At 36.8% G+C, this 26,580-nt stretch overlaps 1 protein-coding gene across 2 annotated transcripts in view; it reads right to left on the bottom strand.

The window, feature by feature from the left end:
* LOC307163641 (NACHT, LRR and PYD domains-containing protein 12-like) overlaps positions 1–23,381 on the bottom strand; it is a 67,219-nt gene extending 43,838 nt beyond the window's left edge. For both annotated transcript variants that reach the window (XM_079879770.1, XM_079879769.1), the window contains exons 1-9: positions 23,169–23,381; positions 21,511–21,605; positions 13,124–13,207; positions 12,343–12,441; positions 11,668–11,769; positions 9,602–11,356; positions 5,156–5,326; positions 3,969–4,139; positions 128–298 (exon numbers count right to left, since the gene is read on the bottom strand). In XM_079879770.1, coding sequence (XP_079735896.1) covers positions 128–298; positions 3,969–4,139; positions 5,156–5,326; positions 9,602–11,356; positions 11,668–11,769; positions 12,343–12,441; positions 13,124–13,207; positions 21,511–21,560 — 2,603 coding nt within the window. In that variant the 5' untranslated portion in view covers positions 21,561–21,605; positions 23,169–23,381. The remainder of the gene's footprint in view (positions 1–127; positions 299–3,968; positions 4,140–5,155; positions 5,327–9,601; positions 11,357–11,667; positions 11,770–12,342; positions 12,442–13,123; positions 13,208–21,510; positions 21,606–23,168) is intronic.
* Positions 23,382–26,580: the final 3,199 nt, after the last annotated feature.

Below are 26,580 nucleotides of genomic sequence, written 5' to 3'. Positions count from 1 at the left end.
GCAAAATCCACCCGCATTTGGCGGGTTGGCGGGTGTTAATGTCAAGCCCTGGATACAACTATAAACTATATAGGAATATTTCTTTGTGAGTATCAGTGAGTGTGTGACTCTCAGAGAGATGATTTACCTCAGTGTCTCCAGTTTACAGTGAGGATCTTTCAGTACATCAGAGAGCAGATTCACTCCTGATGTTCCTAGTTTATTTCCAGTCAGATCCAGTTCTCTCAGGTGTGAGGGGTTTGATCTCAGAGCTGAAGCCAGAGCAGCAAAACCTTCTGTGACTCCACAATAACTCAACCTGTAAAAAAAAAAAAAAAAAAACATGCATAATGAACTAACACTAGTTTAAAATATTTTTAAAAAAGTGAAACCTACAAATATAAATAATTTGTAATGTTATTAAAAGTTTATGAATGACTAGCCGCAATGAAATGAAATATTGTTGCCTAATACGTTACATTCTTAAAGTGAAGTCAATAAAATTTTTTGTCACCTACTGGCGTATAGGCCTACAGAAACAGTCATATTTAATCAAAGCTTTACTGGCATGATTGTCAGGCATTTAGAATGTTTAAAAATATATATATGGTACTTCAAGTAGGCCTATTAAAATGGATAATACAGAATGTTAATAGTGTAAAGAGATGAATGAAATGAAGCAGGAACTTTAAAATGTTTAAATATTAACAAAAATATTACAGATGAGTCAATGAGTTTAAAGGTCCCGTTGCATGCGATTCCATGTTTCAAAGTTTAGTTAGTGTGTAATGTTGTTGTTAGAGTATAAATAATATCTGTAAAATTATAACGCTCAAAGTTCAATGCCAAGCGAGATATTTTATTTAACAGAAGTTGACTACAAAAAACGGCTGGATTGGACTACACCCCTCTACTTCCTGCTTTAGTGACATCACCAGAACCGTGTTTAGACTAAACTCCGCCCACAGGAACACAGGCGTATTGATGGCGAAATGTCAACAGACGGTTGATGTTTATCTATAATCGGATACCGCAAAAGTTTAATTCGAAGTTGTTAGTTTGCTCTGTCCATTTCACCACGGACTGTTTTTCTAACCTGGAATAATATCAAGCAGACTTCTCTCAGCGTTTCATACTGACGAAGGGGGCAATTTCAACTATATTCCAGCAAGCGGTAAGTACAAGTAGTGATTTAATATGGAAGTAGCGATCAACTTCACATCGTTTCTCTTAGTAGGATGAAAATAATCTTACTTAAACTGTGATTAATATACAGAAAGCGATCACAGAACAATCCCTTTCCAATCGGCCAAGCTGTCAATCACACAGCGCGAGTTTATATGGACACTTGCCAAAACTCGTTATGAAATCAATGACGCTGTTACACTGCACAACGAAGCTCTTACTGTATTTATATGCCTCATGTTTGCATTGGTGAAATCATTAGTGAGTGCAGAAACTGCGTTGCAATGATAAGATCTTTCACGCGATCAACAGACTGTCATCTGCTCAATGCTCATCATCACTGCAATTTTCTATGTGATTGAAATAGATCTAAATACTTAAAAAACTTCTCACGATTCGTTAATCCCGATAGCTGTAATAGTAAAAACGTATAATAGCTGTAATAGTAAAAGTTTTCCAGATAGTTCCACATGTAATGCCAGATATTTCATATGCAAGCATTTCAGCCAATCACAGCAGAGGGCGTTTACACTGAAGTCTCACAGCAGACACGCCCCTTCAAACAGTGTGTTCAAACCAGGTGATGAAATCAGGCTAGGAAATATGCCTTTTATTTCTAAATTATAACAATTTTTTATCTAAAAAACATACTAACATTATAAGGGCACCCCTGGAAACATGATAAAATAATAAAAATAATCCATGGAATGGGACCTTTAAAACACTTTGGGATACGATGAATTATGTTTTTTTTGAAAAACAAAAACATGTACAGTGCCTGTCAAAGATTGGGAAACATTAACATTTTTATGTTTTTGGAAGGCTTCTTATGCTCATCAAGACTTCATTTACTTTACCTACACTTTAGTAATGTTTCTGTTTAACCTGTTAAGCTGCAACCCCACTTTTGAAAAATCCCCAGAAATGACATACCCAAACTGAAACAGATACAGTTCATGAACCCTTTGTACTAAAAGCACAAGTATGGTCTCATTTGAAAGCTGACACCTGGCAGTTTATTGTAAATGTAGAATTAATGATTGTCATAATGACAAAAATTGTTATAAATAGCTTCAAAGTTTTGTAAAGTTATTAGAAATTAATTTTAATGAAACATCCTCATGAAAATAAAATTGAAGTTGGCACTGGAGCAATCTAGAAATGCACTACAGCTAAAGCCACATGTCTAAACATTTTATGTTTAAAATCTGAAGATAATAAGTCCAAAACTCTGTATTTAGTTACATGTTTTTCAAGACCATGTCAAATTACTTTATTTTGATTTGACACTAAAATGCTGCTGATGTTTATTGTCAACTTCTAACCATCAATCCAGTATATTGTCTCTATTGTTTTGTGGTGCAAACGAGCCCCATTCAGTCTCAGTCTCCCCCTGCACACATTCACACCTCTCCAGCCTGGTTATGGCTCGAAATATGCATTTCTTTTGTCTGCATTATAGTTACTAACGACTGGCTATTCACATGCTATTCATAGGGTTTCAATCCTTAATTTCTTTTCTCAAAGTTCACCTCACATTTTAAATAAAGAATAAAGAACATTCTTGAATAAAGAAACTTTCAGTAAGCATTCAAAAAAACATAAAAGTATAACTTCTAGGTTGCAGGTGCACCTAGGGCTAGCTAGCATGTTAGCTTAGCACACCATCAATACACGACAATTTATGAGATTAAAACCATGTTTGTGCTCCAAACTTACTTTAAAACGCAAGATGAGTGTTTTAAATAACCTTCTGTGATCTAATTTGGCTTCAGATAAAAAAATCAGACAGAAAATATACTATTGTATACTGTTCTGCACAATGATAGTCTATATAGATTAGCATTACATTATAAATATAATCTATTATTATGAAAATACCTGGCATGTCTTGAAAAACACAGGTAACTCAAATATCATTGCAATCATGTTTATTATCTTCAAAACATCTGTATCTGCATTTTACAGTGCGAACTCTGTAGCTTTGTGTGTATCAGTGACGTCCTGGAATGTCACATGATCATGGCTCTTCTTCATGTTCCATATATGGACTATTATTGTGCATAATAGCGCCCTCAGGCTGTTGGTATGGATTGAAAACACAGTATCAGAGTATGCAAGCGCTCATAATGATTACATCGACGCATTTGGTATAAATTCAATAAATATTATTCCTGTCTATAGAAATATGATGTGAATCTATGAGAATATATCAATATTTCTCCAAATCTGCACATTTTTGAGCTAAAGCCTTGAGGGACATTGTTTTGTGTATCGCTGTCATGACGACAGCACGGGAGTTTTTTATGAATGGAACAGGCTGACGTGCATAATTCATATTATGACGCACTGGTGAGGCTTAACAGGTTAACGTTAACGCTTCTTCGTTCCTGTTACCTGTCCCTGACCCCTCAGGTAGCGCGCCCACTCGCAAAGCAGACAGCCGCGCCTCTGCTACCGCGGGCGTTTTTCCACATTCGAATATTCATTTTCATCTTCGAAATTCTGTTTTTTAAAACTATTCGAATATATATTCGAATTTAGAATATTCTTTGACAGCCCTAATACTCATGGGAGTTGTAGTGTTGTAGTGTCACACTTATTTCAGATGCCTTTTGAAAAGACTACAATTATTCAACCCGCCAAAGTGGCTAGTTGGAGTGACTACCCGCCACGAGCAAAATCCACCCGCATTTGGCGGGTTGGCGGGTGTTAATGTCAAGCCCTGGATACAACTATAAACTATATAGGAATATTTCTTTGTGAGTATCAGTGAGTGTGTGACTCTCAGAGAGATGATTTACCTCAGTGTCTCCAGTTTACAGTGAGGATCTTTCAGTACATCAGAGAGCAGATTCACTCCTGATGTTCCTAGTTTATTTCCAGACAGACTCAGTTCTCTCAGGTGTGAGGGGTTTGATCTCAGAGCTGAAGCCAGAGCAGCAAAACCTTCTGTGACTCCACAATAACTCAACCTGTAGATAAAAAAAAAAAACATGCATAATGAACTAACACTAGTTTAAAATATTTTTTAAAAAAGTGAAACCTACAAATATAAATAATTTGTAATGTTATTAAAAGTTTATGAATGACTAGCCGCAATGAAATGAAATATTGTTGCCTAATACGTTACATTCTTAAAGTGAAGTCAATAAAAATTTTTGTCACCTACTGGCGTATAGGCCTACAGAAACAGTCATATTTAATCAAAGCTTTACTGGCATGATTGTCAGGCATTTAGAATGTTTAAAAATATATATATGGTACTTCAAGTAGGCCTATTAAAATGGATAATACAGAATGTTAATAGTGTAAAGAGATGAATGAAATGAAGCAGGAACTTTAAAATGTTTAAATATTAACAAAAATATTACAGATGAGTCAATGAGTTTAAAACACTTTGGGATACGATGAATTATGTTTTTTTTGAAAAACAAAAACATGTACAGTGCCTGTCAAAGATTGGGAAACATTAACATTTTTATGTTTTTGGAAGGCTTCTTATGCTCATCAAGACTTCATTTACTTTACCTACACTTTAGTAATGTTTCTGTTTAACGTTAACGCTTCTTCGTTCCTGTTACCTGTCCCTGACCCCTCAGGTAGCGTGCCCACTCGCAAAGCAGACAGCCGCGCCTCTGCTACCGCGGGCGTTTTTCCACATTCGAATATTCATTTTCATCTTTGAAATTCTGTTTTTTAAAACTATTCGAATATATATTCGAATTTAGAATATTCTTTGACAGCCCTAATACTCATGGGAGTTGTAGTGTTGTAGTGTCACACTTATTTCAGATGCCTTTTGAAAAGACTACAATTATTCAACCCGCCAAAGTGGCTAGTTGGAGTGACTACCCGCCACGAGCAAAATCCACCCGCATTTGGCGGGTTGGCGGGTGTTAATGTCAAGCCCTGGATACAACTATAAACTATATAGGAATATTTCTTTGTGAGTATCAGTGAGTGTGTGACTCTCAGAGAGATGATTTACCTCAGTGTCTCCAGTTTACAGTGAGGATCTTTCAGTCCATCAGAGAGCAGATTCACTCCTGATGTTCCTAGTTTATTTCCAGTCAGATCCAGTTCTCTCAGGTGTGAGGGGTTTGATCTCAGAGCTGAAGCCAGAGCAGCAAAACCTTCTGTGACTCCACAATAACTCAACCTGTAGATAAAAAAAAAAAAAAACATGCATAATGAACTAACACTAGTTTGAAATATTTTACAAAAAAAGTGAAACCTACAAATATAAATAATTTGTAATGTTATTAAAAGTTTATGAATGACTAGCCGCAATGAAATGAAATATTGTTGCCTAATACGTTACATTCTTAAAGTGAAGTCAATAAAAATTTTTGTCACCTACTGGCGTATAGGCCTACAGAAACAGTCATATTTAATCAAAGCTTTACTGGCATGATTGTCAGGCATTTAGAATGTTTAAAAATATATATATGGTACTTCAAGTAGGCCTATTAAAATGGATAATACAGAATGTTAATAGTGTAAAGAGATGAATGAAATGAAGCAGGAACTTTAAAATGTTTAAATATTAACAAAAATATTACAGATGAGTCAATGAGTTTAAAACACTTTGGGATACGATGAATTATGTTTTTTTTGAAAAACAAAAACATGTACAGTGCCTGTCAAAGATTGGGAAACATTAACATTTTTATGTTTTTGGAAGGCTTCTTATGCTCATCAAGACTTCATTTACTTGATCAAAAATACAGTAAAAACAATAACACTGTGAAATATTACTATTAAAAATAACTTATAAATACATTGTAAACTGTTATTTATTCATGTGATTAAAGCTGAATTTTTAGCATCATTACTGATCATGTCTTCAGTGTCACATGATCCTTCAGAAATCATTCCAATATGATTTGCTGCTTAAGAAACATTTATGATTATTATCAATGTTAAAAACAGTTGTGCTGCTTCATATTTAAGTTGAAAATGGTGAGACTTTTATGTCATGAACAAACATTTTTTTTTTTTTTGCATTTATTAAATGTATTCAAACATTTATTTAAAGAGGGTCAGGGTTATCTAACCCTAGGTGTATCTAACCCTAACCCCTTCAGTAAATAGAAAACATTTGTAACATTATAAATGTCTTAAAGTCCCTGTAAAGTCAAATTAAGTATGTGTTCTGAGTTTGTCACACCACAGAAAAATGTGTTATTAGCCACCTAGCCAAATTTTAATGATAAAAAAAGCAGCTAAGTAAATAAAATAAGCGATCAAAATCTGGAAAAAATTAGCAGTGGTCTCTGCTCTCAAACGCTGGGGGCGTGTCCGCTGGCTGCGCTGAAACCACGCCCACTCGCGGGAAAGTTGACTCATGGGCACGCACCACTGTCTATGGCACGCACTGCCGATGATGGCAGCACCAGTTGTCGGCGCGACGGGAGGATGAAGGCAGAGGCAGGAGATAGTCGGTTCGGCCCTATTCACCAGTAACAGTGGATTATCAGTGAATCCCAGTTGTCTCCAACGAAAGTTTATAAAACTATCCTGTGTAAAATGATCACTACAGAGGCGGTTGTTGGTTGGTGGTTGTTGGTGGCTCAGCTCTCCATCAAGGTGGCTCTTCACAAAATTAATCCACCTCTTGTTGAAATGATCGTTGTTCGGAAATTTAAATAAGGACACCGACCTGTTTTGTAAGCGACCGGCGACACACTGGCTGCGTGGCGTGAGCGTCTCAGCTGCGTGACGTGTCTGTTTTTATTTCGGCTCCCATGTTAACAGGTTAGAGCTTGCACACTGCCTGTGTGGTACCATTATAACTCATCGGTTGAATTAACATTTTATTTAACACAGTGCAAACTCATAAAACCCACCAGGGACTCCAACGACCTCTGCCACCCTTCTCCAGGCAGAATTTCGTTGCTCGTTGTCCCTATAGGACAACAAAGATGGATCATATAAATTCGGGAAACCTGCAACCGCCACAATTAATTTCTCCTCCATTTTCTACTCGGAACTAAAGTTTCCTGCGCATTTTTGTAGTAGGATGTCTAGAACAGAGGACCTGTGAGAGACTTCCCCCCGACTCCATATGCTCTTCTTCTATTGGATAGTCACGTCGCGTTCAACGGAATTCATTTGCATAAAGATGGGCATCGGCCAGATTTTTGACGCGCAGCATTTTTCCAAATGAAGCGGCGCCTTCCCGGAATGTTTTGCGGGCAAATTCAAAGTCGCTTGCAAAGTCGCTTGCAAAGTCGCTTGACGTCACCCATAGGAATATAGTGGAGTGCAGCGCGACAGAAGTGTCGCACGGACGCTTCATTTGAAAAAATGCTGCACGTCAAAAAGCTGGCCGATGCTCATCTTTATGCAAATGAATTCCGTTAAACGCGACGTGTCTATCCAATAGAAGTAGAGCATATGGAGACGGAGGGAAGTCTCTCGCAGGTCCTCTGTTCTGATACGCTACATTTCCCGCTCGGTCAAAACCACGCCCATAGCGGTAAACGCCCATCAACGTACTAATGTGGGGAGGCGTCGCGACACCACACGACAGTCGTGTCGCAAAAGTGGATCAGTACCTTGAGCCGCGCGGAAAACCCGTGCATACTAGAAATAGAACTGACGCCTATTTTTCATGCGACACACAAGCGTGTTGGAAGCGTTTCCAGGCAAAATAGAATAAGAAAAAATGTTTATATGTCATTTTGACATGAATACATTTTGATGTTTGAAAGGCTCTGCTCCAAAAAATATGTACGGAGAAGAGAAAAAAACCTAGTGTTTGGGTGCACTCCATCCTTCAAAAATGTAAAAAATCATTGAGAATTCCACCAGCTTTCAATGTTGTTATGGAAAGGGTGAAGCTAATTGGTTGGTTCTTGTCACATGACCTACGGTGCGCTTGTGGCATTCTGAAAAGATGTGCCTAGAAAAAATTAGCGCTACATTTGAAATAACGAACTTGAGCACGCATATGTGAATTTAATGAATAACAGTATTAATTTCTTTTTTAATCTTACAACACATGTTTGAATGATATCATTGTGAAAATACAATTACAGATATCAAGAATTATAGTTTTTATTAGTAGAAATTTAATTCCTGATCTCAAGAATTGTATTTCTGCAAGTGATGTCATCATTGTTGATATCAAGAATTCACATTTGTGTCCCTGGACCACAAAACATGGGTCAATTTTTTGAAATTGAGATTTATACATCATCTGAAAGCTGAATAAATAAGCTTTCCATTGATATATGGTTTGTGAAGATAGGACAATATATTTGGCCGAGATACAACTATTTGAAAATCTGGAATCTGAGGGTGCAAAAAAATCGAAACATTGAGAAAATAGCCTTTAAAGTTGTCCCTTTATGTTCGCGATTGTGCGCTACTCACAAAAATAAATGTTTATTTATATTTTTACGGCAGGGAATTTACAAAATATCTTCATGGAACATGATCTTTACTTAATATCCTAATGATTTTTGGCATAAAAGAAAAATCGATAATTGTGACCCATACAATGTATTGTTGGCGATTGCCACAAATATACCCGTGCAACTTGTGACTGGTTTTGTAATCCAGGGTCACATTTTTACTTGTGGAAATCTAATTCCTGATATCAAAACTAGCCATTGTTACTAGTAAAAATCCAATTTCTGATATCAATAGTTAGCATTTTAACTAGTGGAAATTGAATTGTAGATATCAAGAATTCATATCCTGGGAATGAATATAAGTCAAAACGGCTTGCGATAGGCCATGACTTCCTATTGTGTGGCCATGGCATAAAGATGTTGTTACCATGACAATACAATCTCATGGCCACAATATATCCTGTTCATCAATAGGCATGACAAAACTAAGGCCTGTCCCATACCCACACTTGCGGTCTTGGCCACTTTAGAGCACATGCATCCAGAAGGAAGTATTAAGTGTCCAAGACTGTCTGATAAATGTCAAAGCTCAGTGCCCTTAATGCACACTAAATCCACACTGACTCTAATACCGCTTCAGAGCAGTATTTGAGGCTAAGTGCATCACGTTCAGGAACTGTGGCCTGAAATCGCAAAATGTCGAGAAAAACATTCCAGGTCCTATATCTTATGCTGTTATTTTGAATTCAAACCACTTATCCTCCTTTATTTATATATATATATAAAACTCCAGAGAATAAATTCCAGAGAATGGTTTGAATATTCACGATCACTGTAACTTCTACTTTCTATAACAGTTAATGTAGAAAATAAATAAAAATGAAACAAATAGGGGGTGGGTCGCTGTGGAGATAATTGGCCCCGGGGCCTTTTCCAGTGATAATCCGCCCCTGCTGTTAATAATGGGATTTGGTAAAAATTTCCACTTTTGTTGTTTTGGTAAGAAAGCACAAGCTAAAATCATAAATGTGATCATGTTTATCAGTGTAGTGATTGTTGTCAGTGAGACTTACTGAACTGATCTGGATACTGTAACCACCGGCAGCAGCTTCTGAAGAACTTCATCTGCTTTATTTTGGGCTCCAATAAACTTTTTCAGATCAAAAACCTCCATCTTCTGCTCTGATGTCAGCAACACATAAACCAGAGCTGACCACTGTGAAGAGGAGAGTTTGGTTTCTCCTATTGTTCCAGATTTCAGATAATCTTGGATCTCCTGCATCAGTGAATGATCCCCCAGTTCATTCAGACAGTGGAACAGATTGATGGATCTCTCTGGAGAGTGATTCTCCTTGATCTTCTGCTTGATGTACTGAACTGCTTTCTCTTTGTTGTAGGAGCAGCTTCCAGTCTGTGTCAGTAGCTCTCGTAAGAGAGTCTGATTGGACTTCAATGAGAGACCCAGAAGAAAACGCAGGAAAAGGTCCAGATGTCCATTCTTACTCTGTAAAGCCTCATCCACAGCTGTACGATGCAGACCAGATAATGGATTAAATGTCTTCCAGTGCACAATTATGCAGTTGTTTGTAAAGGAGATGTGTGCATATAGAGCTGCTAGATGTTCCTGGATGCTCAGATGCACAAAGCAGAAGACTTTCCCCTGATTCAAGCCCAACTCCTCTCTGAAGATCTGAGTGCACAATCCTGAGTACACTGATGCTTCTGTCACATCAATGCCACACTCTCTCAGGTCTTCCTCATAGAAGATCAGGTGGCCTTTCACAAGCTGCTGAAAAGCCAGTTTCCCCAGTTTGAGAATCATGTCTTCATCTTTCACTCTCTTCTCATAGTCCTTCTCATGTTTGATGTTGGTCTGAATGATCAGGAAGTGTGTGTACATCTGAGTGAGAGTCTTGGGAATCTCTCCTCTCTCTGCTTCACTCAACATCTCCTCTAGAACAGCGGCTGAGATCCAGCAGAACACTGGGATGTGGCACATGATGTGGAGGCTCCTCGAGGACTTCAGGTGTGTGATGATTGTATTGGCCAGACTCTGATCACTGATTCTCTTCCTGAAGTATTCCTCCTTCTGTGGGTCATTGAAGCCTCGTACCTCAGACACTCGATGGACACACTCAGAGGGGACGAGATCCGCTGCTGCTGGTCTGGAGGTGATCCAGATGAGAGCAGATGGAAGCAGATTCCCCTCAATGAGGTTCATCAGCAGCTCGTCCACTGAGGCTGATTCAGATATATCACACAGTTTCACTTCACTATTAAAGTTCAGAGACAGACGACACTCATCCAGACCATCAAAGATGAACAACACTTTATATTCACCACTGGATATTTCCATTTCTTTGGTTTCAGGGAAAAAGACATGAAGAAGATCTGAAAGACTGAGTGTTTTGTCCTTCATCAAGTTGAGCTCTCTGAAAGGAAGTGGAAATATGAGCTGGATGTCCTGATTCTCTTTCCCTTCAGCCCAGTCCAGGATGAACTTCTGCACAGAGACTGTTTTCCCAATGCCAGCGACTCCCTTTGTCAGCACAGTTCTGATGGGTTTGTCTTGTCCAGGTAAAGGTCTAAAGATGTCACTGCATTTGATCGGTGTGTCCTCTGTTTCTGCTCTCCTGGACTGTGTCTCAATCTGTCTCACCTCATGCTCTTTATTGATCTCTCCACTTTCACTCTCTGTGATGTAGAGCTCTGTGTAGATCTCATTCAGGAGTGTTGGGTTTCCCTGCTTTGATATTCCTTCATAAAGACACTGAAACTTCTGCATCAGTCTTGATTTGAATCTGCTTTGGATCAGTTGAAAGTTATGACTGAAAGAATAAAGCAACAGATTACAATAAATTAAAATGGTTTAACTTGATAAAACACATAAACAATTGAATTCTGCAATATTACACTTTCAGTCATGCTGTCGGTTTGAGTATCACTATGGCTGTGATTAGTTTGTCCACGCTGTGCTGATATTCAGACCAACAGAACGATTGAGAGTGTGATATTGCTTTTAAACAAAAGTTCAATAACCAAGCAATGATTATAGAACAGCACACATTTTAGAGACAATGTTGTAATTATATTCAGAATTTGAGTGAGTCTGTCTAGACTCTAGACTGAAATGTTGTACCTCAGATCAGCTGATGTGTGTCTTCCCTGAAATGTTGCTGGCTTGTCCATAGACTGGTCACTCTTCATGAACACACTTTTTTGATCTGGGTTTGATCTCTGACTGTGGAATTTCATTTAATAGTAAAGAGACAAGAATTAATTTAGTTAATTTTACCATGTAGATAACCATGTACCATGTAGATGCCTGAAGAAGGTCGCAAGACCGAAAGCTTGCTAATAAATTGATCTTGCACAGTGTTTGAGTGTGCGGCTGCTGTATTTTTACAATTTTCAACCATGTAGATAACCCTAAAATAGAAAATAAATCCATCTATCCTTTTGATTTTTAATATGTTGTTGAGTTTAAATTTTCCAAATAAGTAATGGAGTTGTGATGATTAATCTGTGCTATAATCTGGTTGAATCTATTGAGTTTGACAGTGTTGTTCTGGTCCAGATTATCAGTGTGATGGGGTCAGTAGATGCTCTAGATCAGCTGTGAGAAGGAACCTGATCCTTTACTCAACTCGTGATATTGCAGGGCTTTATTATATTATGAGTCACTGAGATTTAAATGCTTCCAGAATTTGATGACCTATTTCTGCATTTTGACAATAAGTGGATCCTTGCCTAATTCTGCCCTGCATTAATTTAGTGCCCGTGTCTTCTGTCTGTCTATAGAGAAATGTTGTACCTCAGATCAGTTGGTGTGTTTCTTCCCATCAATTTTATTGGAGAACCCATATAATGGTCAGTCTTCATACAGCTGGACTCTGGTGGGTTTGACCCCTGCCTTTGAAATTGAGTTTGATACAACAGAGAAAACAATTAATACCATGTATAATACATTTTATATGTAGATGCAGAAAGTCTTCAGAAATGTTGAAGAATGATGACATTGCACAAGAATCATGTCACCCATCAGTCCATCTATTTATTGACATAGATCTGGGCTCTTTTAGTTTAGGGCAGTGTATAGAGAGCCTTAAGCTTGTATAGAGGGTCTTAATTATATCTCAGGACCAAAACCTGTAATTTAATTTAATAGTAAATACACGAGAAATCATTCAGTTTAATTTACCTGATAAACCTCAAATAAAGAATCAATCCATCTATCTTTTACCATTGATTTGTAATCTTTTGTATTTGAGTTTTACAAAATGTGATGTAGTCCTAGTTGTGTTTCACTTGTGCTATGATCTAGTTGAATCTATTGCATCAGCCAGTGTTGTTCTGGTCCAGATCATCAGTGTGGGGTCAGTAGATGCTCTGGATCAGCTGTGAGAAGGAACCTGATCCTTTACTCAACTCTTGATATTGCAGGGCTTTATAATAGTATGAGTCACTGAGATTTAAATGCTTACAGAATTTGATGACCTATTTCTTCATTTTGACAATAAGTGGATATTTGTCAAATTCAGCCCTGCATTCATTTTGTGCCAGTGTCTTCTGTCTGTCAAACATACATTTTGTACCTCAGATCAGTTGATGTGTTTCTTCCCTTAGAATGGTCACTCTTCATGGACACACAGCTGGGCTCTGGTGAGTTTGTTCTCTGCCTGTGAAATTGAGTTTGATACAACAGAGAAAACAATTCATACAATGTATAATGGATTATACAGCTACAGTTGATTTTAGATGCAGAAAAGCTTCAGAAATGTTGAAGAGTGATGACATTGCACTAGAATCATGTCACCCATCCACCAATCTATTTATTGACAGATCTAGGCTCTTTTAGTTTAGGGCAGTGTATAGAGAGCCTGTGTGACACTTACTTATATCTCAGCACAAGAATATTTGTTTGTTTGTTTGTTTATTTATTTATTTATTTTATTTTACCATTATTTAACCAGGATAGCCTCTCTGAGATTAAATATATATTTTAAAGGAGTGTCATGGCCAAGATGGACAGCAGTACACTCTAAAAAATGCTGGGTTATTTTTTAAACCCAAATGCTGGGTTGAGCATTTTGACTATGTTGCTGGGTTATTTTCTCCGTAATTAGCTGGCAATGACCCAGCATTTGGGTTTTGGAAATTTTGACCCAGCGCCTCCTCGCGACTCGCGAGTCGCGCGCTTTTGTCCACACTGTTCAAATCACTACGTCAACAGGAGGACGAGAGGTTCAAGCAGGAGCGAGCGTAAAGGTGAGCAACCCTGTTTTATTACAACTTTCCTAATGTTAAGTAACGTTAGTCAAAGAAGTCAGAAAGTCAACAAGAAGTTATGTTGAAATGAACTATGAATTATTGACGAAGTCGACGTCTGTCGAACTAGCGACCGTTATGCTAACGTTAACGTTACGTTACACATAACATACATTATTTTTACACGGTCTGTAATCAATTATTCCACTTAAAACACGGTTACAATGTCTAAGTACAGTTGTTGGTGTCTGTTTTATCTCCAGAAATGTTGCGGGTTACTTGATTTCGGCGGTGTTGGATGGATGCAGTGTAACGTCACTGGCTGGATATGTTAAAGAAGCTGTAAGTCTAACGTTACCTATTATTTAACTGTGTTTGTTAGTCATTTTCGAAAGGTAGCTTTACATAAAATATTGAATTATGCTGCAGTATGTTCTCTGTGTTTGGGTGCGTGCGCCTTAATTCAATTTGGCTAAGCATTTCTGCAGAAAACAGTGATGTCATCGTCCAGCTCAGTACAATTCTTATCAAAAACTGTCATTGTTCATTTGAAGTCAGTTCAGTGTTGCTTCAGTTACGTTCAGAAACTATGTAAAGATAATCAAAGTAGTTACTGAAGTACAATTTGGTCTTAAACCGGCTCTGAAAAAAAGAGTCATTCAGTTCAGTTCAGTTCTCATCTTTTATTGTCAGTGCAATTAAATCAATAATATTGTTGAAAATTAAGTGCCCCTAACTAAGCAAGCCAGAGACAACAGTGGCAAGGAACCCACACTCCATCAGGTGACAGAATGGAGAGGGAAAAAAACCTTAGGAGGAACCAAGCTTATGTATTAACCCTTATGTGCTGTTGGGGATGTTTTCATCCACTACGGGGTATTTTTTAGTCTAAATTTGGCCATAACTTTCTCTGTGTTTCAGCAAATGGAATGAATTTTGGTGACAAATCTTATTTTGACACATATTTTGGGAAAATGCTTTGAAATTTTTCAAAAACTCAAAAGTACACTGTGGGCAAATTTACTACCCTTTCGTTATGTTTGTGGCTGAAAACAGCCACTACTTTAAACTGCTGTAAAAATATAGCAGATAAATATTTTTTTCAATTTTTTTTGCATAAATCTATTAATCAACCTCAGTCCTGCTCAAAAATACTAAATGTTTAAAAAAAAATCAGGATTTTAACTCTTTAATTGCCAAATTCGTAAATGATGTCACTGATTTGGGGAAAAAAAACACACAAAATGACTCATTTTCAATATAAAATGTGATTGTGGACTGGATTTTTTTTTACCTTTTATCACAGTCTTGGACATGTCAAAGATTAGAAACAACATTGGTTTTGATGCATTGTTACTTTTTGTGCAGCATCAGATTTGAACTTTTTCTCCCTCATTTACTGTTCGTGGCTGTTTTTGCCCCATTGACTTCCATTATAACTACATTTTTTGATTGCAAAGCCATGACACCATATAATCATGCATTTTTGATTGTTGGTGGTTTTCCCTGTTGGGAAGAGGTAAAATTTGTAATTTTTACTGTTGATAACCAGGTGGCACCATTAACCCTTTAGATAGGCCTGTGCAAAAAAAAGCTTAGTTTCTGGCTTTTACATGGAGTTATATGCAGTTTATATGGATTCTAATAGCATAATAAAGTGTGTGTGTGTGTGTGTGTGTGTGTGTGTGTGTGTACTCACCTTGATGCGTCTGAGATAATCAAAATATGCACCTCAGCTCTCAGAACTACATGGAGTAAACAAAAACAAAGTAAGTGTATTTATGCATCTGCTGCCTTTTGATGGTGAGAAATGCAGACTAAACAAACACAAAGCATGTGGATTTAAATGCGTGCATGCAAGCCTGCTGGTCATTTGATGGTGAGAAGAGCAGCAAGCAACATGAAAGGGCTTTACTTGTAGTGAAGTTTCAGAGATGATTATGCAGCCTGACCCCTCCAGCAGGATGTATCGTCTTCTCCCTCTGACACCACAGACTCAGGAGAGTCAGATCCTGATTTGGATGTGGCACCCTCATCATCCTCTCTAGCTTCCACTGAAGGCGAGGAGGATTCGGAGGATCCTGGATCTGGGTGGATTGAGAGAAACGGCGAAGTGTGGTTTTCCACTAACGCGGAGACAACTCTCTTTCTTCAGCCTGCCAGAGGCGGGACTCCAGGGCCGACGCGCTATGCCATCACAAGGGTCCAGAACATGGATTCCATGTTCAATCTGTTTTTTACGGAGGAGATGATTGACCTCATTGTCAGCATGACTTGCGTCAACACATACATGTTTGTACAGTCATACAAACATGTATGACTATGCCTTGTGATGGCATAGCGCGTCGGCCCTGGAGTCACGCCTCTGGCAGGCTGAAGAAAGGGAGTTGTCTCCGCGTTAGTGGAAAACCACACTTCGCCGTTTCTCCCAATCCACCCAGATCCAGGATCCTCCGAATCCTCCTCGCCTTCAGTGGAAGCTAGAGAGGATGATGAGGGTGCCACATCCAAATCAGGATCTGACTCTCCTGAGTCTGTGGTGTCAGAGGGAGAAGACGATACATCCTGCTGGAGGGGTCAGGCTGCATAATCATCTCTGAAACTTCACTACAAGTAAAGCCCTTTCATGTTGCTTGCTGCTCTTCTCACCATCAAATGACCAGCAGGCTTGCATGCACGCGTTTAAATCCACATGCTTTGTGTTTGTTTAGTCTGCATTTCTCACCATCAAAAGGCAGCAGATGCATAAATACACTTACTTTGTTTTTGTTTACTCCATGTAGTTCTGAGAGCTGAGGTGCATATTTTGATTATCTCAGACGCATCAAGGTGAGTTCACACAAACACACACACACACACACACACACACACACACACACACACACACACACACACACACACACACACACACACACTTTATTATGCTATTATAATCCATATAAACTGCATATAACTCCATGTAAAAGCCAGAAACTAAGCTTTTTTTTGCACAGGCCTATCTAAAGGGTTAATGGTGCCACCTGGTTATCAACAGTAAAAATTACAAATTTTACCTCTTCCCAACAGGGAAAACCACCAACAATCAAAAATGCATGATTATATGGTGTCATGGCTTTGCAATCAAAAAATGTGGTTATAATGGAAGTCAATGGGGCAAAAACAGCCACGAACAGTAAATGAGGGAGAAAAAGTTAAAATCTGATGCTGCACAAAAACTAACAATGCATCAAAACCAGTGTTGTTTCTAATCTTTGACATGTCCAAGACTGTGATAAAAGGTTAAAAAAAATCCAGTCTACAATCACATTTTATATTGAAAATTAGTCATTTTGTGTTTTTTTTTTTTCCAAATCAGTGACATCATTTACAAATTTGGCAATTAAAGAGTTAAAATCCTGATTTTTTTTTAAACATTTAGTATTTTTGAGCAGGACTGAGGTTGATTAATAGATTTATGCAAAAAAATTTGAAAAAAATATTTATCTGATACATTTTTACAGCAGTTTAAAGTAGTGGCTGTTTTCAGCCACAAACATAACGAAAGGTTGTAAATTTAAACAATGCACAAGGGTTAAATAGCCTAATACAATTTATTATTTTGGTTTGTCATGCAATTTGGTTCACAGTCATTAAATAACTATGATGATCATTGAATCGTGAATGATTTAAAAAAAAAACTGCCAGGAAGAATAAACATTAACAACATTTATTTATTATTTTTACTTATCTTGAAACTGCAATCAAATAAGTCAATGGGCGCAATGGGCAATTATTATAACGATAGACTAATACATTGGAATGAATAAAAATATTCTATGAAATATCTACAGGTAATTTTATAAAATATTTTTTAATTATCCACAAAATTAACATTTCTTCTGTTTACAGTCTTGTGAATTAACAATAGTTAATTAAGCTGTTAAAAATTATTTAGTCTATTTTTTTTTTTTTTTTTTTTTTTTATTAAGTAATGATTCATTCAAATTATTTATATATATTTTTTTTAAATTAACTGGAGCCAGCATAAAAATACATTTTAAAAACATTGTACATGTAATACATGCTAAATTTGTAAAGATATTACTAATCAGATGTTTCCTTCTTTTCTTTTACAGCAATGGACATTTTTGTTCAACAAATCTCCTCAACTGGAGTCTTGAGTGCCTCATTGAAAAATTGCTGGTAAATATGTGATGAACAATTTTGTATTTCAAATTCTCTTTCTTTGTAGGTAATCTTTTTTTCACAGTTGCATCCAGTGCCAACCCTAACCCTTAAAGGGATAGTTCGCACAAAAATGATATTTAACCCATGATTTACTCACCCTCAAGCCGTTTGAGATGCATATGTCAATCATTTTTCAGACGAACACATTTTCCGTTATTTTAGAAAATGTCTTCGATCTTTCAGTGGTTATAATGTGAAGCTATGGGGTCCACCTCCTTCAAGTCCCAAAATGTGCATGCATCCTTCACAAAAGTAATCCATCCGGCTCCAGGGGGATAAACGAAGGCCTTCTGAGGGTAATCCGTGCGGTTTTGTCGTAAAAATATACATATTTAAAACTTTATAAATGAAAATATCTTGTTTCCGGTAGCGGTCGATGCGCGTTCACGGAGATGGATGCTGGTGTATGACGTAGGACGTAGCGTAGAAAGCGTCTTGATGTAGAATGAATGTAGAGTTTTGTTTTGCTCTGCTCTCTGGCTGCGCTGTCACGTTCGTTCTACGTCACGACGCTTTCTACGCTACGTCCTACGGATTACTTTTGTGAAGGATGCATGCACATTTTGGGACTTGAAGGAGGTGAACCCCATTGCTTCACATTATAACCACTGAAAGATCTAAGACATTTTCTAAAATAACGGAAAATGTGTTCGTCTGAAAAAAGATTGACATATGCATCTCGAACGGCTTAAGGGTGAGTAAATCATGTGTTAAATATCATTTTTGTGCGAACTAGACTTAATGTCAAACCATGTAGGGTGAATTTAAATCAGTTATATTGTAGGGCTGGCATAGGGTACCACTTCTGTGCCTAGTCGTTGTCAGTGTAATTTCATAGATAGCCGTGCTTGTTTGCCCCTTTCTTGGTTTAAGGCAGTGGTTCTCAAATGTCCTGGGACCCCCATAATTTAGGATGTCTCACCCAATTTAAATTTTGCAGTCTGTACTAATGAGCTGAATCAGGTGTGTTAAATGAGGGAGAGATACAAAATGTGCAGTGGTATGGGGTCCCCAGGACGGGTTTGAGAAGCACTGCTTTAAGGGATAGTTCACCTCAAAAGGAAAATTCTGTCGTCATTTACTCACCCTCATGGTATTACAAACCTGAATGATTTTCTTCTCCTGAACACAAAAGAAGATATTTAAAAAAAATGTTGGTAACAAAACAGTTAACAATAGCCATTGACTTTTATAGTACTTTTTTCCTATTATGGAAGTCAGTGGCTACCGTCAACTATCTTGTTACTGACATTCTTTAAAAAATCTTTTTGTGTTCAGCAGAAGAAAGAAACTTCAAAAAAAGTTCCAAAAAAAGGTTTGGAACAACGTGAGGGTGAGTAAATGAGGCGAGTAAATTTGACATGAGGGTGAGTAAATTTGCATTTTATGGTGAACTATACCTTTAATAACACTAAATGTTTTCAGATTACCAGAGTACATATTTAACTGTTATATATTTAAGCTAATTTCACTCATTCTAAGTTGACCTTAGTTAGAAATGCACTTTGCTTAATTTAAAAGCTGATGAACGAACATGTTCTAATCTGCCATTTTTCTATTCTTAGATTCCAAAGGCATACTAGCACTTACAATCCTGCCTGTCATTCTTCCCCCGCCTGTGTAAGATTGGCCACAAAACCTTTCGGCCAACTATTCAAGAGACAAGAACCTCATCCATTGATGTACAACCGGTAAGTAAAACAACAGGGGACAAAAAGAGCAGGCTCATTTCTTTACACCTGTTTGTAGGGCTGCACGATAAATCATTTTATTCCTGCTTGAATCTGACATGCATTTCATTTTCTCACAACTCTTTAAAGGATTAGTTCACCCCAAAATGAAAATTTCCTAATAATTGACTCACCCCAATGTCTTCCAAGATCCATGTCTTTCTTTCTTCAGTGGAAGAGAAATTCAGTTTTTTGAGGAAAACATTTCAGTATGTTTCTACACAGAATAGACTTAAATGGCAACCAACTATCCCAATGTTCAAAGAAGGTTCAAATGTCCATCTCAATGCAGCTTCAGAGTCTCTACACAATCCCAGTCGAGAAATAAGGGTGTTATCTAGCGAAACCATAAGCCATTTGTGGTTTAATAGTATATAAATGTTTTTTTTTGTTTTTTGTTTTTAAATGACCGATCGTTTCGCGAGATAAGACTCTTATTTCTCGACTGGGATTGTGTAGAGACTCTGAAGCTGCATTGAGACGGACATTTGAACCTTCTTTGAACATTGGGATAGTTGGTTGCCATTTAAGTCTATTCTGTGTAGAAACATACTGAAATGTTTTCCTCAAAAAAACTTAATTTCTTTTCGACTGAAGAAAGAAAGACATGGATATCCTGGATGGCACTGGGGTGAGTAAATGATTAGGAAATTTATATTTTGGGGTGAACTAATTCTTTAAGTTAATTTAAGATGGTATTTAACTAATTTAAGACTGCTCTTATGAAAACCTAAGACACACTTTTAAATAAACATGTGTCTGATATTGTCTTTCCCTCATTTAGTCTGGAACCAACATGGTGCTTTACCTGGAAAGGCAGAGAGAAGCAAAACCCTCCCCCTTTGTCTTGGAGCTTGGAATGGCTGGACAGTTTTTTGGTGAAGGGGAAACTCTGGAAAAGTTGACTCAGTTTTTTTTTTTTTATCATTTTGTGAAGATAATTTTTAGCTAGGTTATTTTACAGTTTATAGGTATAGAGTTTCATGTTTTTATTTTGCTACACAGGACTAAATGATTGCTTATTTAAGTGAATTACAATGTATGTACTTATGTGTTTTTATTGTATTCTTTGTGAATAGAATCTTAAGCTGTAGGCTATTTTACAGTTTATAAGTGTAGAGTTTTGAATTTTGAGAATCTTACCATTTTATAATATTTTAACATACCAACATTTTAGCACAAATGATTTTTGTGGGCCTCCGTTTATGTTGCAGATGTCTTTTTTTTTTACATGAATGTATTTATGATTATATTAATTTCCTGGAATAAACACTTTAATTGAATCAATAAACAGTAGTGTTATTATTGTTATTAATATTTTTGTATTTTTCTATTCGTTTTTTTTTTTATTATTATTATCTAAAATTAATAACCTGTAGCATGGGGGTTGTTTGACCCAGCACTGATTAAAAACAACCCAGCAGATGGGTTAATGTATAAAAACCCAGCCTGCTGGGTCAAAATAACCCAGCATGTGTTCTGTCCAATATTTACCCAGCGCTGGGTTGCCAAATAACCCAAATTGGGTTGTTTTTAACCCAGCATTTTTTAGAGTGTACAATCAGTTTGAAACAGGTTTGCAAAACAAAAATCAACAAACTAAAACACTTAAAACAATTACATAGAGTCATCTTCCAGTTGCCGAATACTGATTTAAAATGTTCCATAGACACCAAGTTTTGTAATTTCAATTTGAATTCTACTATGATAGAGTCAGAGACAACAACTCACATTTCCTTATGAAGACTTTGACATACCTGCATTCTGGAGAATAATCTTCACTGCTGAATGTTTCTTTGTTCTCCATGATTTATTCAGTATTCATGAAGCTGCACAGGTAAGTCTGATGAGTCTGAAAAAGTGAAATACAATTTAAACAGAAACTTACTTTAATATTTTTCCCACTTAAAAAATACAAAATGTTTGTAGTGGTTTTAACTGGATGGGCATTTTTCAAAAATATTACATTTGAATATTCGGGCTCATAAAAATCGAATATTCATTTATTTAAATGACGGTTAACGAAAAAGACGTTATTTTTTTAAGTTTACGGTTTTTTACGTTTTTGTCACCATTTCTGAACAAGCTTATAACTAGGCAATATACACAACAAGCTTACAATATATGTTAAAGTTTTCTTTCAGTTGAAAACATTAAACACTAGGCCTATGTGTAAAGAAAATAAAAAACAGTAGGCTAGGCATGTGTAAAGAAAAATGCATTAAGCTCAAGCAGCAAGAACTGGAAAAAACGCCAAATAAAGCAGACTGCGCCATTTCGTACAGAACATATACATACACTCGAGTCAGCATATGATTATCGTGTTTATATTGTTTCACGTTTATGTTGAGAAAAACAATAATCTCCACATGCAGGGGCGCCGCCAGCAATTTAAGATCGAGTGAGAAATCGCGCTGCGCTGACAGATGTTTCAGAGACACAAAGATAAGACCAAAGCCAACGTTGAAAATGAAAATCAGGTTGATGTCAGAATCCAACGCCGGATTGACATTAATCTCCAACATTGGAGAGACGTTGTATTGTGGTTGAAAACAAGGACATATTCCCATTGGGTTGTTGGACTTTAGACATAATGATTTTTATACTGTACAAACTGTGTGATCCCCTAATATAACAAGATATATTAGGTAGGTCATCTACAGACATCTAATGTTATTATCATGGTACAGTGCAGCCTATTATTGTTTTTTATTTCCACTTCCCTTTTATCCAAAGAGACGGAAATATTTGCACTGTATCAGAGAATGTCTAATATGGCTGTATTTATCAATGGGAAATACATCATCAAATACAACTTTACACACCCCACAGCGCCACCCAGTGCATTAAATTATAACTGCGAGTTAGTGCTTGGGATTTATCATGGATTCACTGCATTTACAGCCAGCAAAGCAATGTAGTAAAATTCAAATAGTATTTTATTTTTCGAATAATAATTACAGATCGAGTATTCGAAAATTCATTAAAACTAATGTCTGTTTTTATTATTTAATGATTTCAACCCAGCCAACCTTGTTACCTTCACCCAGGCAAGGAAGGTTGTAGCTCTCTTTATACCTGACAATGTAACATAATATATAATTTAGACTGAAATTACATAAATTGTATCGAATTTTGAGACATGAAGCAAAAAAAAAAAAAAAAAAAAAAAATCCGATTACAAAAAGAAAAGAAACATTACAACACTCCCTATCTAAATATGTTAACTTCTAATTTTGTATTTTGTCGGTTAGCTTATGTTTTTTGTTTTTAGTACATTGGGGTGATTAAATGTAGGCTAATGTTCCCCAACTGATCTTTAAAATGTAATTTATATATAGACATATGTCCAACAAAAAGCCAAGTTAATGAGGAAGTAACTCAAATGCTGCTCACCTGACTAATGCTCACTCACCTTGATTAAAATGTTACTGTTGTTTACCACAGGTTTCCAACATGTTCATGGTTTCCCATCGAGTGATTCCAACCAACCAAAATTCCTGATCGTCAACCAGAACAAAAATCTTGAATATATACTATTAAAGACTTTTTTTCCCGATTTAAAGAATCTTCTTACGTCCTGGTGTAAAATGGCACACAGCAAAACTCTGAAAATTCTTTCACTTCTGCTAGCAAAAGTCGCCAAACCCGTTTGAAGAGAAATATCCAGCACACCCTCCAGTTCTTAAACACTTTGTTTATAAAAGAGAGAGACTAGTTATACCTCACTAGTTTTGATTATCTATGTAAGACTGGAAGAGCTGGAAGAGAGGGCAATTCTCTGAGAAAACAAAGGAAATTAACATTTGAACTCACTCTTGTGAAGGTAGCATCACCATTCGAGACGCGTCTCACCTCAGAATCATCCTTAGATGTCTTTCCCACTTCCCACTCTCTCTCTTTCATGCTGAGATCACCTGAAATTCACCCAAAAATCGATATGGTATTATACATGTTTGGTATCATTTGAAATGTCTCGGTGCGACTGGTACAAATGTCTCATTCCCAAAGAGGTAAACCAAAAGGTAATAAGTTATGAAGAGTTTTAGGGATAACTTGTACACAAAAGAGGGTGGGTCTTCCAGGCAAATGGCATTCTGTTCCAAAAGGTGTAAACTCTGAATACAAATTCCCATTGTTAGCAGATGTTTCCATGTGAAAGAAGTTTCTGTCTATATAATGAAATGCAACAAGAGGCTCAGGGCGATTCTGTAATTTAGATCAGACCATAATGTTGAAGGACCTCAAGGACTTCAGCATTATGTATTTCCTAATGTCAAGGTTCGCATCTTCTCTCTTTATTCCAGAGCATTTGATGTTTTGTATCTATTATCTTTGAACTGATTATGAAATTGGCATGATACATTTACCTGACATAATAAATTGTAAACATTTGATTTTATTCTAACGGACTCGGACATTATTTTCAGTAAAGAGTTAAAAAGAATAGTCAAACATTCGCTCACATTTAATCATTAAAACCTTTTCATTTATGGAGTCAGCTGAAATAACGAGTTAATACATATGAGAAAATGTATTTCATTTAATCAAATTACTTTGCCACGAGGAAAGACATTAATGCGCAAAAAAACATTGAGCCGATTGTTAGTTGATGAAAATACAGTTTTGAAGTATGGCCTATACTCTCAGTAAACTACTAGTTTAGTAGATTTATACTGTATACTTGTTTAACCGGAATAAGTATGCTATGCCTTTAACTGGGCAGGATAATAAACTTATTTTATAAGGAATGATTTACAATTCTTATTTAAAAAAATAATAATTAAAATGCTGATTTTTTTTTTAAGTAACCTTGAATCTTGAGTGACAAAATTAATAATATATTTCCACTCTCTCAGTTTCTGATACTAAAAAGTTTGAAACAAACAAGCAGCATTCTCATAATAGTAGAATTAGGGGAAATATCTTAGCCAGTATGAGTGGACTTTGAATATTGTGTTAGACAATGTGAGGCCTTTAAGTCAAATAGGTTGAGAACCACTGTCCTAGAGCCATTTTAATTCAGATGGATTTACTCTAGAGGATGGTAACTATGATGGAAAATATTTGTTCTTTGCTGTCCATCCTTTTGTTTGTCACTTGTATCTCATAAATACACAGCAGAACATAGTCTTTGAAAGATAAAAACACCACCTGTCAGAATGATCTGGAAAAACATTCTACAAATAAACAAATAACCAGAGGCGTGTCTCTTTTAAATGCCATTTTTCCTATAAATCAAAAACTCTTCCTTCAGGTCAACAGAAAGTCCTGTTGGGGAAAGTGTATTCCATCTTGTGGTTATTGATCCACAATATTGATTCCTCCATCTATAAAGGTATGTTAAAGTATACATGCTTTCATTTAGATTTGGCACTGCAGGCTTTAGGTACATGTGGGTTTCAGATGGTGATGGATTTATGATCTATAAAGTCAAAGCTACTCAGATGCTGAAGAAAAGCCCTTTTCTGCTGCTCTTCTCTAATGAGAATATCTGCAAGTGAAAAAAATCGTTTTGTGAGGAATTGTGTATGAATATAGTACCAGGTAAAACAGGACCTGAAACTTTTTTTTTTTCTTTATTAAATCAAAAATAGTTGACATGACATGGTTCAGGAAGACACAATCGCTCGACCACCCTGTCTCGGTGTCTACCAAAGGGTATGAGAAACATTCACTAACACACTCATACACACACACGTCTGCTGTCGTCTGTGTCTGTGGAAATCATCTCATCTTCTGCTCCTGCAGGTATATTGATGAATGGTTTGAGGTCAACAGGTCGTGTCCAGAACATCCCACAGATTAACATTCAAACAGGTCAGCTGTCAGTACAGACAGTCAATTGTGACATTACTGCATTATCTGCTTTAAAACAACTAGAAAAACAATTTGCATTATTAGTGAGAGATAATAATACAACACTCTGATACAAAGATGCAGACTGATCTTTAAAAGCCCCTTTTAAATATTCAGTATTTGACCTTTAACCCTTACCGAAAATCCAGCAGGACAGTCCTTTTTGTGCCACTTTGGGCCTCATTCACTAATCATCCGTACACAAAATTTCACGCAAATTTATGCTTTTTATTGTTTTATTTATTATACTTAAAATAAATTTGTATATTCGTTTATTTATTTTTTTCCACAAATGTATGACTTTTGGAAGTGCAATTTGATTATATGCAGTTTTAATAAAGTTGAATTAACGAAACCTTCTGTCATTTTTACTCTTCAAAGTGTAGGCTACACTTGCAGGTGTTGATAGCCCCATTAAATAATAATATAGATAAACAATAAACGATAAAAAGTATATAATTGTCTAACAAAATACACCATATAAAAATATTGTCAAAACGTCGTCTCTCAGTTGCTGAATGTCGCGCAACAACGTTGCTACAGCCCTGTCACATCTTACAATTCTACGTTGTTACAATGTTGCGAGCACGTAGACAGCGACGTTGCCATAGCAGAAATGCAACGCGCCAGAGACGTTGCCACAACGTAAATGATTCAGGGTTGCCAACTCTCACGCATCTGGCGTGACACTCACGCTTTCAGCATCAATCTCACGCTCTCACGCACACGCAAGAAATGTCACGCCAAAATCCATGTTTCTCCCCTCTCAATCCGTTAATTTTCTGTTGATGACTAGACCACAGCGTATTAATGACAGGAGAGGAGTTTAAGGCCCACATATGCCTACAACGTTCTCACGGCAGTGTTCTCTGATCGTTGATTCGCTGAAAACCTTGCACCGATACGTCAGTTGCGTGTGAATAGTTGAGAGAGAGTTCAGAGCACAGGTTCGGAGTCGGAGCCACTGA

This window comes from Squalius cephalus (assembly GCF_949319135.1).
Source record: "Squalius cephalus genome assembly, chromosome: 8".
Classification (NCBI taxonomy): Eukaryota; Metazoa; Chordata; class Actinopteri; order Cypriniformes; family Leuciscidae; genus Squalius; species Squalius cephalus.
This window is presented reverse-complemented; position numbering and strand designations above follow the sequence as displayed.